This window comes from Rattus norvegicus, chromosome 6, assembly GCF_021556685.1.
Source record: "Rattus norvegicus strain SHRSP/BbbUtx chromosome 6, alternate assembly SHRSP_T2T, whole genome shotgun sequence".
NCBI classification, from domain to species: Eukaryota; Metazoa; Chordata; class Mammalia; order Rodentia; family Muridae; genus Rattus; species Rattus norvegicus.
The window spans coordinates 97,888,613-97,908,280 of record NC_141539.1 but is presented as its reverse complement, the minus strand read 5'-3'; the positions used below and the strand labels follow the sequence as shown (position 1 = coordinate 97,908,280).

Here is a 19,668-nt window from a genome sequence, read left to right as displayed (position 1 = left end):
AATTAGTATGTGGTAAAAAAATAATAGGTGTGATTTAATGCAAGAGACAAAGGGTACAAAGCTTTCAGGAAATAGATGCATGACTTCAAGAGAGGCATTTTTATTTTTAAAGATTTATTTTATATACCTTATGATTTATTTTTAATTATGTACATGTATGTGTGTCAGAATATAGGCATGTGAACAAGAGTGAAGGTGCTAGTAGAGGCCAGAAGAAGGTGTTGGACCACCTGAAGCTAGAGTTACAGGCAGTTGTGAGTTGCCTTGAATGTGGGCTGGAAACCAAAATCATAATAGCTGCATATGTAGCAGAGGATTGCCTAATCTGGGCATCAATGAGAGGAGAAGCCCTTGAAACTATGAAGGCTTGATGCTCCAGCATAGGAAAATGCTAGGGTGATGAAGTGTGAGTGGGGGTTTGGGAGAGTACCCACATAGCGGGGAGGGGGATGGAATAGGAGGTTTGCAGAGGGAAACCAGGAAGGGGATAATACTTGAAGTGTAAATAAATAAAATAACCAATAAAAAATTAAAAAAAGAGTAATAGTCATTGTTAACCCATTGAATCATCTCTCCAGTTCCCAAGGCAAAGATTTCTTAAGCAATAATTAAAAGCCCAATTAATAAAAATTGATGTTTGGCTATATTAAAATAAAGAAATGTTATCAAAAGATACAATAAAAAGAAAGCTATAGAGATAGCTTAGAGGTTAAGAGCACTTATCCTTGCAGAGGATCAGTGTTTGGTTCCCAACACTTACAGATCCACTAATACCACCTTTAACTCCAGTTTCAGAAGATATAACACCCCTTCCTAGATTCTGTGTGCACTGCACACATTAAGTGGACAGACATACATGCAAGCAAAACACATGTAAATAAATATCTAAAAAAAGATGCAATAAAAAGAAGAAAATGAGTCATAAAGCCAAGGAATATATTTGTATGTAATACATAAAATTGCCTAGAGAGTAGTTCCAAAAAATGTAAAGAACCTTTACAAATCAAGTAGATGACAGCAGACAACTCACTTAGAATATTTCAGAATAGAGGTGTGGCAGGTGGCCTAGTCGGACAATGGTGACAGGACAATCCCTGGAAATTTGTAGGCCAGCTAGCCTGGCATAGTAGCCGCAAACAAGATGAAACAAGTGATTGACAGTCAGCACTGTCCTCTGACTTCCACATGCGTAAAAACACATGCATACACATGAATATGCACACACATGTAAATGGAAAGATTAATAATTTAAAACTTGAAAAGTAAAAATATGTGAACTGACATTTCAAAAGAAACTTTTCCAGCAGATAAACATGAAATGATGGTTAGCAAATTATGAAAGTGTAAAGCTACAGTAAGATCTGGTACATATCTACCAGATTAGCAAGTCTTAAAAAGTACCAAGATTAATACTTATAAGAGTATTGACCAATAAGGGCTCTCATAAGCTAGTGATATAAACTGTAATAATAAATATTATATATTAGCATTAATAAATAGTATTGTGATATAGTGACATAATGAATCCATCTTAACTTAGAGCTAATTTTCTGAGATTTCATTATTTTTACAATGGCTAGTTATCTCAGCCAAAATTGGTACAGCCATTTTAGAAAAATTTGACACCTGATATTGGGAGATACACATACTCTGTATCTCAATATTCCATCTTAGATATATGCCTAGAGAAATACAAATATGTTAAAATGGCATTACATTTTTCCAGTGCTCATCTGTTGTAGAATGCCTGGATATATGGTTTATACCAGTAATGAGAAAACTGTGTCTATATGTAGTGATATGGAGGATTTAAACAAACACATACTAAACAGAAAGGGATACATAAGAAAGATATTTAGGTGATAAAGCATACTAGGGAATTGTTATCACTCAAGTCAGGATAGGGATTACCTTTGAAGAAGAGGATATGGGAAACAGGACCTTTTGGAGTGTTCTTTACCTGGCTGATGGTTACATGAGTGTTCTTTGGTTACTGTTAACTATTATATTTTGTGCTCTTACATGTATATATTGGGTAAAACCGGATGAACTTGTCATTTTTGTAAATAGATATTTACAAAATGCTTTATACAGTTGAAGCAAATTATTTAATTTCATAATGAGTCACATAAATGAAATAAATTAATGAATTTGTTAAATCTCATCTGACAAATAGATGCTGAATGTGGAGATAAAGAAACAGTAAGACAACTAAGAGAATCAAAATGTAGTACACAGGTAAGTCAAATGTTCGATTTTTAGTTTCTAAGCAGAGCATCCTAATTTTAAAAATGCTCAGTGTTCATTTAAATTTTAGCTTTATTATGATGAAGATTACTTATGTAAGATGTTATTGGCTTGAATTAGAAATATTTTTTCAGATTAAAAAAAGAATCCAAAAAAGTTGATATGAACAAATGCCAACAGTTGTCACTCATACGTGATGATAAATATTGAGGTCAAAACCAGCACATGGTTGAAGAAAATAAATTTGTTTGGCAAGATTTAATGATTTGTTATGGCAATTCAAGACCAGTGGATATGAAAGTATCTTGATAATAGTTTTGTATAGTGGAAAGCTTTAATGATGACAGATGCAAATAAGCTACCAAGGGTTAAAATGAGAAGTGACTAAGTAGTATTAGACTATAAAAAAATGAGCACGTTATAATTGTTTTAGACAGACTCAAATTGTTTCTGTAATAGGATTTGGTATAATCATATGTGATCTCTCTCTCTCTCTCTCTCTCTCTCTCTCTCTCTCTATCTGTGTGTGTGTGTGTGTGTATGTGTATGTGTAGTGTGTGCATTAAGTGTGTATAGAAATAAAGGAAAAGTTAGAATTTAGGTTCTCAATCTTTAGAAGTAAAATAGTATAAAAATTATAATGGCAAAAAATTAAAGACAAAGTAGTTGTTTATTATTATTCACCTTAATCACAGTTACCTAAAATAACTTATGAAGAAAGATTTATTATAGTTCAGAGTCTGAGAGTTCTTAGTTGGTCCCACTGCTTTGGGCCAGTAATAGCACACATCATAAAAGAAGTTCATAATGGGGTCAAACACCTCTGTAGGCTTAGACTTTCCAAAGCCTACTTTATTTAGGGGTTTTTAACACTCTTAACCTCCCCTCTAGCCCACTGACCAAATGTAGGGAAGGAAAATGGTTAATAGGACAAGGAGTTGTGGGCCTGTTTAGAAGTAGTTCTTTGGGGAGATTCCACGTTCATTATCAGGATACCAGCAGTCCAAGAGCAAACATCAAACACTAATCAGTAGTGGGCTACAATCCAGCAGAGATGGTGAGGCTCTGCCTTATTGGCACAAGTCAACAGAAATGGCAAGAAACAGCTGGAATACCATGAGAAGTTCTTTGGTACATTTCTCTCTACGAAGTCATGACAAGCAAAGATCAACAAAGACCAGTGAAGCCTTACAAGGCATAACAATGCAAGAGCGTCCTCTCACGCCTATTGGGTTCCACTTATACTCTCTCCAAACATCAGGAGCCTTCTCAAGAGTCTGCCTCAGCAAAACATCCTCTTACAAGACAGTTTCCAGAAAAATATCATGTGACACAATTGAGTTTTCAAAGAATTTCTACTTCATAACTCATCTATGGCCAGGATTTTTTTTTCTTAAAGAAGAAAGCCCTTCAGAGCATGCTACCTACCATGATTTAAAAGACTCTCATGCCCTCCAAAAATTTTACTACCTCCTAGGAATGACAAGCTGGGGATTAAGCCTGTAACACAGATCCAGATTATAGCATAAAGCAATAAATAATATTGCTTAATTCCTTTTCATGGAGTTAGAGTATAATGTGAAACTTTTAAAAGAAAAACCACTCATTTTTCTTCAATGTCAGCATTTTTGGTTATCATTTAATTTTTTCATGTAATGTTAAGGGAAGTGGAGCTGGAATAAGAGAAGAATTTAGTTACAGAGTAACTACTTTTTTCTTTGAATATATATCACTTCATCAGTTCTGATTTTAGTTATCTGTGAAGTGGTAACAGAATAATGCAGTGCATTCTACCTTATGCAGTACATGTGTGTTCTTTTAAGTAACGGTCATTGTTAAACATTGTGCTGTTACTTTCCATTTACAGGCCCTATACATAGAACACTTTGGAAAGTCAATAGAAGCTGATAGTGTTGAAGAGGAAAAAGCTGAGAATTTTCCACAAACTCCAGAAACTCCTTCATTTCTAAGAACTCCTGAAGCTCTGAAGACACCTGAATCTGTGGAGAAAATGCAGTTCCCTAAAAGCCCCTTCTTTGAAATGTATGATTTTATTAATAATTCTAAGTTATTTATTTATTTGCTGTGTTATAAAGTAATTTATAGTAATAATTACCAAAGACTCTACTCCCTGTTTTTTGTTTGTTTGTCCTTTTGATGGTTGGGACTTGTTAAAGTGAAAGTGATAAAGAGCCTGAGTATCCAGTGTGACAATATGGTGGTTTAAGATTTTACAAAGGATAAAAGATGTGGAAAAATTAAAGTCAAGCTCAAGAACTACTGTCACATATAGTAGTTATAGACTACTGATGGAGTAATGTTTCAGTGGTCAATTTCCATTTGTGTGGTGTCTGAAGCAAGGGTTCCCACTTTTTAAGACTAAATGTCTCCAATATGAATATACAACAGTGAAAAGCAATGATTTGGGGTTTGTAGCCAAGAAAGTAGTGCTGCATTTAACCTTTGGGTTCCATTCAGGCTGTTCCCTAACACCGAATCCTAAGTTCTCCTGAGACATAAATCAGATTTTGCTTCAGCAGGTATCTCTCATCTGTGTTCTACTCCTGTAGTTTAAATTGCTAGTAAAATTTTGTGTTTGAATCTCATACATTTGACTCAAGAAAAAAAGTATTCAAAATAGAATTTATCATCGAATCCTAAAATTGAATGAACATTGTTCATTCTCTGGATGATAACATTATGATCTGTAAAGGTACGCTATTCATTTATGATTATAGAGAAAGCTGTGGCAGTATTGTCAGGCTGGCATATTAATATATAGCTATACATGTTTGTCTATGGGTTGGTGGGCAAGGAAATTAATCTAAACTCTCACTCATGCTTAGTGCACACTCTGGCCTAAGCTACAGTCCATCAACAGAAAACAAAAACAAAAGCAAAGCCACTTTATAGATCCCTGTGTACAAGCAGCTTTTGGGTACTTTATGCCATGATCTTTTTATATTAATATTGACTTTATGAATCATTGCTACACCATCATTTTTATCCTGTAGATGCCAAAACAGAATTATGGGTAATACAGTCAGTGTTAAAGTTGAATTTGTTTGTTTTGTTTCGTTTTTGTCCAAGGCAGGGTTTCTTTGTGTAACCCTGGTTGTCTTAGAACACACTCTGCTGAACTTGAGCTCAGAGATCCACCAACCTCTGCCTCCCAAGTGCTGGGATCAAAGGTGTGCGCCACTGCTGCCTGGCCTAAAGTTGGAATTTTAAATTAGACTACTCTGGCTCTATATTATATACTGTCTTGTCTACTTACTCCAGAACACGTACCTTTTCTTATCACTCTGTAATGTCTGACTTCTCATTAAAACATGTCTTATGACTAGTTTTCAAGGTCTTAAAGACAGTGCCAGAGTTGAGAGCTGGGCTTTTCAGTGTGAATTGCTGCATCTGAATTTCAGTGTCACTTGCTATTCTTTTAAACAAATCTCTTAATATTGCTAAACTTCAAAAGTATTTGCTGTAAATGAAAATGATAGTAACAGTGCTTTGTTCTGATGGATTGTGGAGAGAAATAAATCACACTTACGTAAGCTCTTTGAATAGTGCCTGGCAACATATTCTTAGTAAGTATTCACAGTTACTATCCCCAAATTTGTTTTTATATTCTTCATTCAAATGTACTTTCTTCATAAATTTGTCACCTTAAAACCTACCTTTACAAATTCCTACCTGTACACCATTGCTTTTGTAGTTTCCCAGTCTGCATTGTTTAGTAATATATTTATAACAGTTTGATGATTTTTAAATCTTTCTGTAACAGATCTAAAAATGCAGCATCTGAAGGACAGAAACAAAAGGATTCTCCTGGATTTTCATTTCTTATGAGTTATACCTCTAGATCACCTGGACTAAGTTTATTTGATTCTTCTGTATCTGATTCAGAAATCTCATCAGATCAGGTAAAGCGAGAACCAAATTTTTATTTCTAAAAATTGTACATTGGACCTTTAGGCCATTTTAGTTCTTTAGTACCAGATTTTCTTGGGACAGACTATTTACAGGGACAACTCTGAAAAAAAAAAACTATGGCTGTAACTCGGTGGTACAGTGCTTGACTAGTGTCCTTGAGGCATGTTCCCACCTCCAATGTGAAAAAAAATTCTGAGTATTGATAATATAGCAGAGTTTCCTATGACCTCCTCACTTTTAACTTCAGATGACCAAGATTCATATTTTTATTAAAAGAAAAGAAACTCTTGAGACCAGAGGGATGATTCTGCAGCTAGGATCACTGCTGCCTTTCAGAGGACCTGAGTTCAGCTTCTAGCACCTACGTCAGGTGATTCTTCAGTTCCAGGGTATCCAACAGCATTCTAGCCTCCAGTTTCCAAGAGCGTGCACACACACACACACACACACACACACACACACACACACACAACAAATAAATAAAAATCTTAAGAGAAATCATAGCGGGGATATGGCTCACATAGTGAGAGTGCTTGCCTACCATTCATGAGATCCTGAGCTTGATTTGCAGCACCCAAATCAAATCAAATCAAAGTTTAAAAAAAAAAAGACTAAAACCCTTAAAAATTTGATTAAATAATTCCATTCCTTCTCTGCAAAATATAAATAATGACAGTGCCTGCCATAGAGCTTATAGATATTAAGTGGGTTTATACACATAAAGCATTCAGAGGTATCACTTACTAATGCTATATAGTAGAATGTAAGTATTTTCTTGTTGTTGTTCATTTAAATACCTACACCTAAGAATTTTGTGTGGCTTAAGTTTTTGTTATATTACATTGGAAAAATTATGAATTTATTGATAGAAGATATGGTATTATAGATTTTATAGTATTTAATGTGTTTAGCTTTTGTTGTTATTTATACATTTACTATACTTTTTTAAACAAGTAATTTCTTAAAGGAATATGCTGGACTTGAAAAATAGATCAAAATTCTCCTTTAGAATAGTAACAGGAATTTAAATATGTATGACTTTGACAGGAAGCACATATATTTTGCACATATAAAGCACATACAAAACTACTGAAAAATTATTAAAAACATAAATACATAAAGTTTTTATATAGGAAGAAAATGTTTTGAAGGTAATTTTTTTCAATGCAATTGAAAAAGCCCTATTAATAAATTTCCTAGGATAAAAATGACTTTTCAAGAAAATGCTCAAAAGTAATAGAATAAAATCCTAAACAAGTATATAACCAGAAGAGGATAATAAAGAAATTATATAAGAAAGCATAAAAGAAAAACATAAATATAAACAGCATAACTTACGAACTTCTTAATAAGTGAATTAATATTAATGAGTTAAATACTCCACTAAAAGGCAGAGTTTGTCCAATTGGGTAAAAAAGAAAGACCCGAATATAAGCTCACACATATTTCATTATAAAGCTGATGATAGGCTGAAAGTTGAAGATGTAAACTTACATTTCATGAAAACTTTAAGTCTAAGAAGGCCACAGTGGCTATATTTTCACTTGGGGGTACCCTTCAGGATAAAGATGTTGTTAGAAATTAGAGATAATGTATAAAAATTAAAGATTCAACTCATAAGGAAGATATGACACTTGTAAATATGGTTTATATCTAGCAACAGCTTTAAATTGTGCAGCATAGAGCTGTGTACTGAGCTTAGTGGTGGAGTGTTTGTCTATAAACTGTGCCTTGGGTTCAATTCCAAGTAATAAAACTAATGAGTTAATTAGTTAAATTTGCATGAGAAGAGAGAGACTCAGCTATGGAGGTTTTATACTCCTTTTTCTCAACAGTTGGTAAAATTAAACAACACAAGAAACATATCCTGTAAGGTCTGAATGATATAGTTAATCTTTTTGGTCAAATTGACCATATCCAACAACTGCAAGTTTTCAAGTGCTAATGGTGTAATTACAAAATAGACCATGACTTTTCTTTTTTGAGACAGGGTTTATCTATGTAGCCCTGGCTGTCCTGGAACTTGTTGTGTAGACCAGGCTGGCCTTGAACTCATGAGGCATGCCTACCTCTGCTTCCCAAGTGCTAGAATTAAAGGCATGGGCCACCATTGCACAGCTCATTAATGAATCTTATGAATACAAAAGAATTATAATCAGAATGTGTTCTTTCACAACAATACAGTTTAATTAAAAGTTAATAAAATATCTAGGAAAATCCTAAACATTTAGGCTGTGAGTCAAGGGAATGGTCATGAGAGAAATCATAAAAGATTTTGAAATTATTATTATAAAAATTCTGCTTATCAAAATTGAAGAGTCTAACACAGCCAGAGCAAAAGTGGCAGCTAGATAATTTAGTTAATAAAATAATTAATAGAAAATAATTCTCTAAAATTAATGACCTTTACTTCGTTATGAAAAGAACAACAAAGCAATTGCAAAGCGAGTGAAGAAATAATAGACTAGAAGTCAATGAACTGGAAAAACAACAAAGAAAATTAACAGACCCAAAGTTGATTCTTGGAAAATAACTGACAAGATGACCAACTCTTAGCTAGATGAGCCAACTCTACCAGAAACATTAAGAGGACATAATTATAAATTCTAAATATTATAAAGTAGTTTGGTGAAAGAAACTTATTCTGCACATTAAAACAGTGTATATGGTGGTTGAAATGACTGAACACTGGTCCAAGCCTGGGACCACAGGGTGGATGCAGAGAACCACCCTACAAGTTGTCCTCTGATCTCCACATGCGCACCATGGCACATCTGCACCTGCACATGCACTCACATTAGTAACTAATTTCATAAAACTGTACATAAAAGTGTAATCAAAGTGGTATGAGAAAGATAAAAGGATTGGTCAAGTAATCAGTGGTATAGGCTAGAAAGTCTTGAAATAAAAGGATTTAGAATGTGATACGTTTGGGACTTTTAATTGTAAGAATAAATTAGGAAGTTATACATTATACCAATAAAAATAGATAAATTAAATTGAAAAATATTAACCATAAAATATTCAGAAGAAATGTAAATGGATGGTTCTCTAAGTGCAAATATTTTATATATTACTATAATCTAGTTAATAGGATTTATTTATTTATTTATCTATCTATCTATCTATTTATTGCAGTGCTGGAAATTCAACCCTAGGCCTCACAAGTACTATAGACAAGCACTCTACCACTGAGTCACACCCTCCAGATCAGTCCTTGGTTTAATATAAGTAGATGACAAGTTTATTTATCTAATGCTAGAGATTGAACCAAGAACCACATGTATGCTAAACAAGGATTCTACCATAGTTGCATCCTGAGCTCAAAGAGAGATGTTTTTTAAAGTCTTGTAATGTGCTATGTAGAAAGTTACTGTTATGTCTACCCTAATATTATATGCTAAAAGTACAGGCTCTAGTGTCAATTATAATGCTATATAAACTGTTCTTTTGATTTCACAAGTAATCGTTAATGGAAATTACTTTGCAGTTTAATGAACATTACCCTGCAGTAAATCTAAATCCTCCTTCATCACAACAAGGAATTGGTGAGTGTTTTGAAGTTTTCTACATGTAAAATATGTTAACTTTCCTCTATGTAGGAAAGTTTGTTTGAAAGGATAGGTTGGTTTATTTCTAATTGATTTTTGGCATTCTGTTTATTTATTTATGGACATTTGCTTGTAGACCCTGTTAACGCAGTAGACAGTCTCATCACACAGAAAAAAATAGTAACTGCTCTCTCTGTTCTCCTTTCCCTTCCTCCTACCCTCTTCCTTTTCATCCTTTCAGCACTTGACCATCTTTCACAACTCTGCCAACACTTGTTTTCTTCAATATTACTGACTTCTCAATTATCAAATGTTATGGTATTTATATTTGTTATCATATTTAGTTCTTTTTAATAATTAACATTAATTATTCCCATTCTTTTGGAAATTGTTTTATCTTGGTGCATACTTTTTATTGGGTAGCCTTTCTTCTTTTATTCTTTGGTTGGTTAATTCAGTCAATATTTGTATATGTGTATGTATTTCATTTGTTGCCAGGTACTGCTTTTGTCCACAGTGGCAAGAATTCAGAATCTTCATAGGGCTTGTATTCCACTGCCCTATAGACAAATAAATGTGTATAATATAATTATGTATATGATATTAATATACTAAATAGTTTATGGACTTGAAGAGGTAGTAAGATTCATACTATAAATTTAATATATTTACTTTGTAGAAGGATGAGGAGTAAGAGATAACAGCGTGTTCAGTGTCTTTTGTCTCATTGAGAACCTGTTAATTACCCAGATATTAAGATCTCTTTTGCTACCTCATCTACATAAACATGTCATGCTGCTATGGACAAGACACATACATGGAGCATGTCTGTCACCTTGACACAAAAGCTACCCTATCAGTTTCCCATCATCATTTTTTTCCATTTTAGTCAGACCTATATGCCAATTCTTAGCTTCTCTGATCCAGGTGTATTCTTACACAGCACAGTTGGCAGGGAAAACATTCGATATTTATCCATAATACTATGTTTTCTAAGAAAAAATATTATGAGAAATGAAACTATTAAGTCATCCTTCCATGTTGGTCTGACTCAGCCCTAGTTTGAGTTAACCTTTAAATACTCAGAAGAAAAATAAACTAGAATAAGAAGACTAGAAGATACTTAGCTTAGGAAAATGGTTGCTGTGCTAAAAGGGCATTAGGGAACACATCAATGAAAGACATTTGAACAGAGGCATGAGGAGATGGCCGTAGTAGCTACTGGAAAAAGTATTCTAGACAAAGTCTGAAAAGATCTTACATGGAAGCATGCATGGTATGTTCAGTGAAAAGCAAGTAGATTGATTTAAATGGAGAGCAAGGAGAATAGTGCAGAAAAAAATAAGTCAGAAGCGTGAGAAGGAACAAGTCGTGTTTGACCCTTGACCATTAATATCTTTTTAAGTGAAGAAAGAGGCCACTGGAGAGAGAGTTTTGAGCAGATGACTGAAATGATCTGATAGGGTTTGTTTGTTTGTTTGTTTGTTTGTTTGTTTCTTTCTTTCTTTCTTTCTTTCTTAAGATTCTCTGGATTGCTATATGGAGAACACACTGTATAAAAAAACTAGGATAAATGCAGAAAGATGATTAGCATGCTATTAAAACGATTTAAGTGGAAACTGATAGCTGTGAAACCTTTTCTAAACTGGAGGCTTGTATTTCTGATTGGATAGTGATAAGCTCTTTATAGCTAAGATATTTTTTGACATTAAAAACCCAGTCATCTGGGGCTGGGGATTTAGCTCAGCGGTAGAGCGCTTACCTAGGAAGCGCAAGGCCCTGGGTTCGGTCCCCAGCTCTGAAAAAAAGAAAAGAAAAAAAAAAAAAACCCAGTCATCTGAGACAAGTGCTATTCTCCTTTTGACATCTCTGATGATTATCTGCATTACTCTGTCAAGATTCAGAATATCAGCAATAACTTCTCTCTGTTGTTATAATTAAATTCAACTAAGCATCGAGCTTTATGTTTCTAGAAAAACTTCTTTTTCTATTTTTAGTGATTTTATTGTGTTTCCAACTCATAACCGCTCACACGGGATATTGTAATGACATCCTAATGATGTTTTGTCCTCTTGGCTTACCTGTAAATCACATCTTCACCTTCTCTAAGCGTAATGCTGACTATCATCTGCCATTGTCAAACACTTGAGCGGCTTTCATTGGCTGTCACTTACCATCTTCTTACTTTTCTAACTTAACACCAATATAAGCAATTTAAAAGCAAATTACCTGTCTTTGGTCAGACTGAAGAGTTCAGCAGATCTCAAGTATGTCCAGACTTTTTACCTGTTTGCTTCTTGCAACCTTCAAATCCCATCTTTATCTTTGAAGAGTACTTTCTCACCCATAAAACTGTTATTTCCACCTTCTACTTTCCATTCCCAAAAAATCTCTCTACTTTTCTGAACTTCTTTTAAAAAAAAGTAATGTTTATACTCTACATAATATCATTAAGTGTTTATGAATATATAAAAAAAACTCTGGATCTTTTGATAAGGGCTTGCTTTATTTTTACCTTTGAATTTCTCAGAGCAGTTAAAATATTGTCTTATACAGCAATATGCTTTTGTTTATAAAGCGATTAGGAATTTTAATACTTCATGGGAACTCTTAAAAAGAAAATAAAACTTATTTATGCAGAGGGAAATTCAAGATTTTATTTCTTTCAGAATCTATATACTTTTGTCTGTTTAAGTCTTATGGTTAGGAAATGAAGTTGGTAAAGAAACAAATAAAGAAGGGAGTGAGAGAACTCAAATATCTGTAATCTGTGCGTCCTGCTGGCCAGGGTCTGACTATTGGTTGACTGAGCTTTGTTTAGAGTGAAATAATGGATGTTGATTTCCAAGTGGCACATAGAAAATTTTCTGTTTAATTACCAACTACCTAACTCTGTATAGGAAACAGTTAAGCTTCATGCCATTTGTTTCCCATAAGCCATTCTATTGCTGTAGATTTTAAACTGTGGAGTAATAGTTGATTTTAAAAAGACAGTGAAAAGTATTTTTATTTTATGTTTTAAATAATGAATGAAAATGTATAATTTTTTGTTATGCCAATCCTTGGAGTCAACAAGCAAATCTACAAGTGAAGTTGATTTATAAATTTTCTTTTGAAACTGTGGAAAACTCTTTTCACAGATTCATCAAAGGTTCTGAACGCTGCTATAACCGTATTTTGTAATTATGCAATAAATAGTAGCTGGATAAATTTGACCTTTACAGCATCTCAGATGCAGCATTTTCCCTCTCCATATCCACTGCTGTGGTAATAGGTAAAGGACACGTTCTCTCGAACTGTTGGACACTATGTCTTTCCCCTGTTGGTTTTCATTACTTCTAGATGCTCCTTTTCATCCATTCTATACATGTTTTCCAATTGTTAATGGTTTCCTCTTCCCTATTTAAGCCTACATTCTACGGTGAGACATTCAGTAGTTTTTGCAAGCTCGTTTTCATCAACTCTTGTTCAATATATCTTTGTTAGTCTTCAGTGCCCCTGATAAGTGGAGTGGATGGATGCTACCCTACTGTTTGCTGTGCAGATCTGTCTCTGGACATGCGTACTATTCTCTTTTTTAGAGATGTATTACCCTAGTTTCTGTTCTGCTTAAGTTCGAATTTACCTTTCCATAGTACCAAGGACAATGCCTTATATGTATGAAGAATACATTTAAGTATCTACTAAATAGATAAGTGATTTAATGTAATGTATTTACTGTGTGCAGTACACTGTAACCTAGTAAATTGTTTTATAAAATATGAATACAATGATATTTCAATATTTATGTTCTTCAGGAAACTTATTTGGGAAATCAGAAGGAGAAGATGCCTTCACATTTTCTTTCTCATCAGACTCTTCTCACACATTTGGAGCTGGAAAAGACGACTTTAGTTTTCCATTTTCTTTTGAACAGGATCAAAACACAATGTCTTCCTCTTCCTCAAAAGATTTTTCATCCTCACAAAATAAAACACAATTTATGTTTTTTTGAATCATTATTTTTGAACTATTTAATGCTATTTAACTATTTGAACTATTTAATAACTGTAAAATTTTGTATTATCACTGAATGCAAGATACATTTTTCCCAATTAAAGTAGTAATTGTTACTACAGTTGAATTATTTGATTGAAGTTATTTAGATAGTGAATATTTGATTTTTATTTGTGACACTAGCTAATCATTACTTACTTTGACTTTGACTTTGTAGGCCCTGTCAGACAATCCTTTATTTTAGAGATGTCAATACTTCTTCCATAAATTTTTTAAGTAATATTAAGTCTACTTCTTCCTGGAATTTGAGTTTTAGTCTAGTAACTAGTAGCACTTTAGTTGTTTTGATAATAACAAGAATGCCTTCAAACTATCAGAAGATCTTTTAATGATAACCGTGCAGAATTTATACTTTAGCCATTAAAAATTTTGAATCACTGGGTTTTAGTTATGCTTTTGGGGGGGCAGGATGCTGAATGTTATTCTGATTATAATTTTAAAAAATTCATGCCAATGACAATAAAAATACAACAGTAAAATTCCAATTTTGTCAATTATGTTAGTATATCTTTAAGAAAGTGAAAAGTGAGAGAAAGATGAATATTTGAAGATTGTGTTGTTATATCACTGGTTTCCCTGGTTAAACCTTTTTTTGAAGAACCAAATTTTTTTGTTTTTCATCTTCAACAAGGAACACTTAATATTCACATTTTTATATTTTGTTTTATGTTTGTATTTCATTTTTTATATTTGCCAATTATATAGCTTAAATTAAAATATTTAAAATTTGATGAAATTATATATGTATTACTTAATTTTTATTTGCTTTTTTTATGTGCTTTTCAAATTGAGTTATCAAGTAATAAAAAGAGTATGACTGCATATTTGATGCATAATTACTGACAGATTTTTATTTTTATTTTTTTACATTTAAAAAAATTTTTTTATTTAATCTTTTTTTTTTACAGTCCAGATTTTATCCCCCTCCGGGTCCACCCTCCAACTGTTTCACATCCTATACCCCCACACCCCACCCCCATATCCACGAGGATGTCCCCATTTTCCACCCCACCAGACCGCTAAACATCCTGGGGCCTCCAGTCTCTTGAGGCTTAGGTGCATCTTCTCTGACCAAACCCAAGGCCCTGCAGTCCTCTGCTATAAATGTGTTGGGAGCCTCATATCAACTATTGTGTGCTGCCTGGTTGGTGGCCCAGTGTCTGAGAGATCTTGAGCAGTCAGGTTAGTTGTGGCTGCTGATCTTCCTACAGGGTTGCCCTCCTCCTCAGCTTCCTCCAGCCTTTCCTAATTCAACCACAGGGGTCAGCAACTTCTGTCCATTGGTTGTGTGTAAATAGCTGCATCTGATGCTTTCAGCTGCTTGTTGGGTTTTTTGGAAGGCAGTCATGATAGGTCCCTTTCTGTGAGCGTCCCCAACCCCACTAGCCTCAGTAATAATGACTGACAGATTTTTAAGCCATCATATTTTTCCCTACATCTAGTCAAACTGCAGGGAAAATACGATTGGTTTCTCCTTGCTGCCAACAAGAAGCTCAAAGCTTTTATGGTTCCCTCACCCCTAATCATTATTTATAATGCAAATGCTGCTCTAAAGCCATTCTCAAGACATTTTAAGCTTGAACTTTTCTCCCCAGAAATCTTTGTTATATGAGCATAAAATTGTTTCTTACTAGATTATGATGCATGTATGTGGAATCATGATTCTCAACATGCAAGTCAGAATTTGAATGAAGGTCTGTGAATATCTACATGTCACAGTTTAGTGAATTAAGCCTTTCCAAAGACTTCAGGGTACTGATCTAATGAGTGATAGAATTTAAGACCACTTTAGACTGGATAGTTTATATTTAAATATTTATTTATTTGTATGAATGCTTTCTGGCATATATGTCACTACGTGTATGTCTGGTGCCTGCAAAAGTCAGAAGAAGGTGCCAGATTCTCTGAAACTGGAGTTACATATAGTTCTGAGGCACCATGAAGGCTCTGTGAACCAAATCCAGGTTCTCTGGGAAAGCAGCCAGTGTTAACCCCTGTCCCATCTATCCAGCCTCAGAATAAATATATATATTTAAAATCTAAACCTTCAATAACTGATTAAAAGCATGAAAAAGAATTCTAGTTTAAGTACAACAATGTCAAGCAACCAGAGCTTCCAGGGACTAAGCCACTACCTAAAGACTATATATGGACTGACCCTGGACTCTGACCCCATAGGTAGCAATGAATATCCTAGTAAGAGCACCAGTGGAAGGGGAAGCCCTGGGTCCTGCTAAGACTGAACCCCCAGTGAACTAGACTATGGGGGGAGGGCGGCAATGGGGGGAGGGTTGGGAGGGGAACACCCATAAGGAAGGGGAGGGGGGAGGGGGATTTGCCCGGAAACCGGGAAAGGGAATAACACTTGAAATGTATATAAGAAATACTCAAGTTAATAAAAAAAAAAAAAAAAAGAATTCTAGTTTAAAATTTAGAGTTTTATAGTTATATGGTATTCTTTGAATAAATATAAGATAAATGGAAATATATCTTTGTGAAAAAATGTTTTTAAAAAGAATTTTACAAGACGGGATACTGTGTTGTGTGGTGTGTGTGTGTGTGTGCATATGATTGAAGCACACTGAATCCACGAATGAGGATGTCATAGAACTAATCTGTATAATGCATACATACTTTAAAAACGTGGAGCGTTTGTTTTTGTGTCAGATACCTTTATATGGCATGCTATAGATTTGTTATGATAAAGATACTGTATCTGAGAAAAAAAGATTCGGAATTAGATTGTTTTAAGAGACTCTAAGTCAGGCGGTAGTGGTACTGCATGTTTTTAATCCCGGCACTTAGGCGGCAGAGACAGACAGATCTGAGCTCAAGGTCAGCCTGACCTACAGACTGAGTTCCAGGACAGCCAGGACTGCACAGAGAAACCCTGTCTCGAAAAACAAAAACAAAACAAAACAGAAGATTCAAAATTTGTTTTTTAATTTAATAATATGTAAACCACTTGTATGGTTAGATTTATTAAATATCAATAAATGAAGCAAAACAAAATGATGTTTTTAAAATATCTAGTGGATGTGCACATGTCATTTTGAGAATATATGAATAGTTCGGTCTTGCACTCAAGAACATATAACATGATTGATAAGACAAAACTCAGGTACTAACAATAATACTACAATAAAATAGTTATATTTTTTCATAGACTATACTGATGTGTTGTAGAAAAGATATTGGTTTCTTTATAAAAAAAAAACTGTAAAGTATGAACTGAAAAGCCTAAGAATGATTCATTGAAGAAGTAGGTTTGTAGTTAGAGCTCTACAAGTATGTAGATTATAAATGTTCAAGAGTAAGTTGACACTGTTAAGTGTACATTTTTGTTAATTAATCAGCTAATTAATTGAGCACTAGGGATTGATAGATCACAACTGATGGAGATGACCTAGAAATAAAGCAGACAGGCATCTCCAGAAGCAAACTTGTCCTTTCATCAGAACAGCTAAAGGCTGCATCTTTCTGCAGAGTAGAGATTGTGTGCACCTAGTACCAAGGGGTTTGGGGTTTTATAGACAGGAAAAGGAGGAACTTTGAGGATGAAAATGTCCATCTGCAGGTCAGTTCTTCTGCAGTCTTGCAGTGGGAGACCCCAGAGGGGTCTGGTATTCTAATCTACTGAACAGAAGCATCCACAAGTGTTACCAGTCAAGTCAACTTTTATCTGGAGTTTCTCAGTCCACCTGAGGCCTTTATTCAATTCAGGGATTGAATCCAGAGTCTTGATGTATCTTCCACTGAATTACCTACAACTCTGAATTGGTGGCATTTATTTATTTTACTTCTTTGTTTTGTTACATGGGTAGTTTTGTGAGACATTCGTCCTAGTGTTAAGGTATGTATGTCTGCCCATGCATGTGCCTTTATCTCTTTCTACTGAATTGTCTTGAGACAGGGTCTGTCACTGAACATGTAATTCTTGGTTTTGGCTAGCCTGGTTGACTGGCCTCTGAGCTCCCAGGATCCTCAGGCATCTGCAGTCACACCCAGCTTTTTGCATGGGTGCTGGGGATTTGAGTTTACATCCATTCCCACGCTTGCATAGCAAATACTCTTAGCCACTGAGCCAGGCCCCAGGCCCCAGCTGATGGCATTTTGGCATTGCATATTTTGTTGGCCAATTCTAATGACTAATGTTAACAGGATTTTAATAAACATTTAATAGAGGTGAGCTGGATTGGTAAAGGAGACAGGGAAAGGTTTCCATGTAAAGGAGACCATTGGCCAGAGAAAAATAGATACTATTTATGAAGAGGAGAAGTCTTTCTGGACTAAAGAAACACAGGAAACTGAGTTTAGTAGATATTGTAGAACTCATATTGGTAGATCATGGTGTACTTGACATTGTATTCTGAGAGCAGTAAGGACAATGAAACAATTTATGTTTTAGATATGAGAAAATGAGTGTCGAGAGCTGAAGACAGTAGCCCATCAGTAAAGTGTTTGCCGTGCAAGCATGAAGAGCTGAATTTCTTCTTCTGACTCCACATAAAACAGTTAGTGCTTGTGATCCTAGCACTAGGGAGGCAGAGACTGGAAAATCCCTGAGGTTCATTGGCCAGCCAGCATTGCAAAATGGAATAAACAAGTTCTAGGGAAGGAACAGATCTTGCCTCAAAACAAAACAATTAAAAACAAAACCCAAGGGGGTTGGGGATTTAGCTCAGCGCAAGCCCAAGGCCCTGGGATCGGTCCCCAGCTCCGAAAAAAAAAAAAGAAAAGAAAAAAACAAACCCAAAGTGAATGGCATTTGAGAAACAATACTCAAGGTTGGTCTCTTACCTTCGTACACACACTCACATTCACAAAATGGAAAGCCGAAGAAATTAAACTGACAATATAGTCCATCAAGTGTTAAGAGAACCTAAAGACAAACCACTTAGAAGGCAGTTGGAATTGTCCAGGTGTGTGGGCATCATAACTAATTGACCTATGGTTTGATTCTACTGGCCCTGAAAATTAGAAAAACATATTAAAAAGAAATTCATTTGACTAAATACCATCTTGATATAAGGTAAAAAGAAGAAAATTACCTTTGGTAGGTTGTGTTCTGCTTAATCAAGTCATCAAATAGCAGGAACTTGTGCAGTGTTTCTCATTTAAAAGTAATTTTGTGCTTGCCAGTGTGCCTGCACATGTACACAAATACCTATGGCAGCCAGAGCTTAGTGCTGGGTATCTTTCCTAATCACTGTCCACTTAGGGTAAATTTTTTTTGGCATTTGCATTTTAGTCTTTATTTCCTTGATTTGTCTTTTTTTTTTGTTTTTATTACCTTGAGTATTTCTTATATACATTTCGAGTGTTATTCCCTTTCCCGGTTTCCGGGCAAACATCCGCCTCCCCCCTCCCCTTCTTTACGGGTGTTCCCCTCCCCACCCTCCCCCCATTGCCGCCCTCCCCCCAGCAATCTAGTTCACTGGAGGTTCAGTCTTAGCAGGACCCAGGGCTTCCCCTTCCACTGGTGATCTTACTAGGATATTCATTGCTACCTATGGGGTCAGAGTCCAGGGTCAGTCCATGTATAGTCTTTAGGTAGTGGCTTAGTCCCTGGAAGCTCTGGTTGCTTGGCATTGTTGTACATATGGGTTCTCGAGCCCCTTCAAGCTCTTCCAGTTCTTTTTCTGATTCCTTCAACGGGGGTCCTATTCTCAGTTCAGTGGTTTGCTGCTGGCATTCGCCTCTATATTTGCTGTATTCTGGCTGTGTCTCTCAGGAGAGATCTACATCCGGCTCCTGTCGGTCTGCACTTCTTTGCTTCATCCGTCTTGTCCAATTGGATGGCTGTATATGTATGGCCACATGTGGGGCAGGCTCTGAATGGGTGTTCCTTCTGTGTCTGTTTTAATCTTTGCCTCTCTAT

The 19,668-nt window shown here is 35.1% G+C and overlaps 1 protein-coding gene across 5 annotated transcripts in view; it reads left to right on the top strand.

Annotated features, from left to right (window-relative positions):
* The window catches only part of Six6os1 (Six6 opposite strand transcript 1), a 36,273-nt gene extending 21,664 nt beyond the window's left edge, over positions 1–14,609 (top strand). For 3 of the 5 annotated variants that reach the window (XM_087554270.1, XM_087554273.1, XM_087554269.1), the window contains exons 14-18: positions 2,177–2,238; positions 4,115–4,290; positions 6,032–6,170; positions 9,671–9,728; positions 13,529–14,266. In XM_087554270.1, the coding sequence (XP_087410396.1) occupies positions 2,177–2,238; positions 4,115–4,290; positions 6,032–6,170; positions 9,671–9,728; positions 13,529–13,725 (632 nt within the window). In that variant the 3' untranslated portion in view covers positions 13,726–14,266. 5 annotated transcript variants of the gene reach the window in all.
* Positions 14,610–19,668: the final 5,059 nt, after the last annotated feature.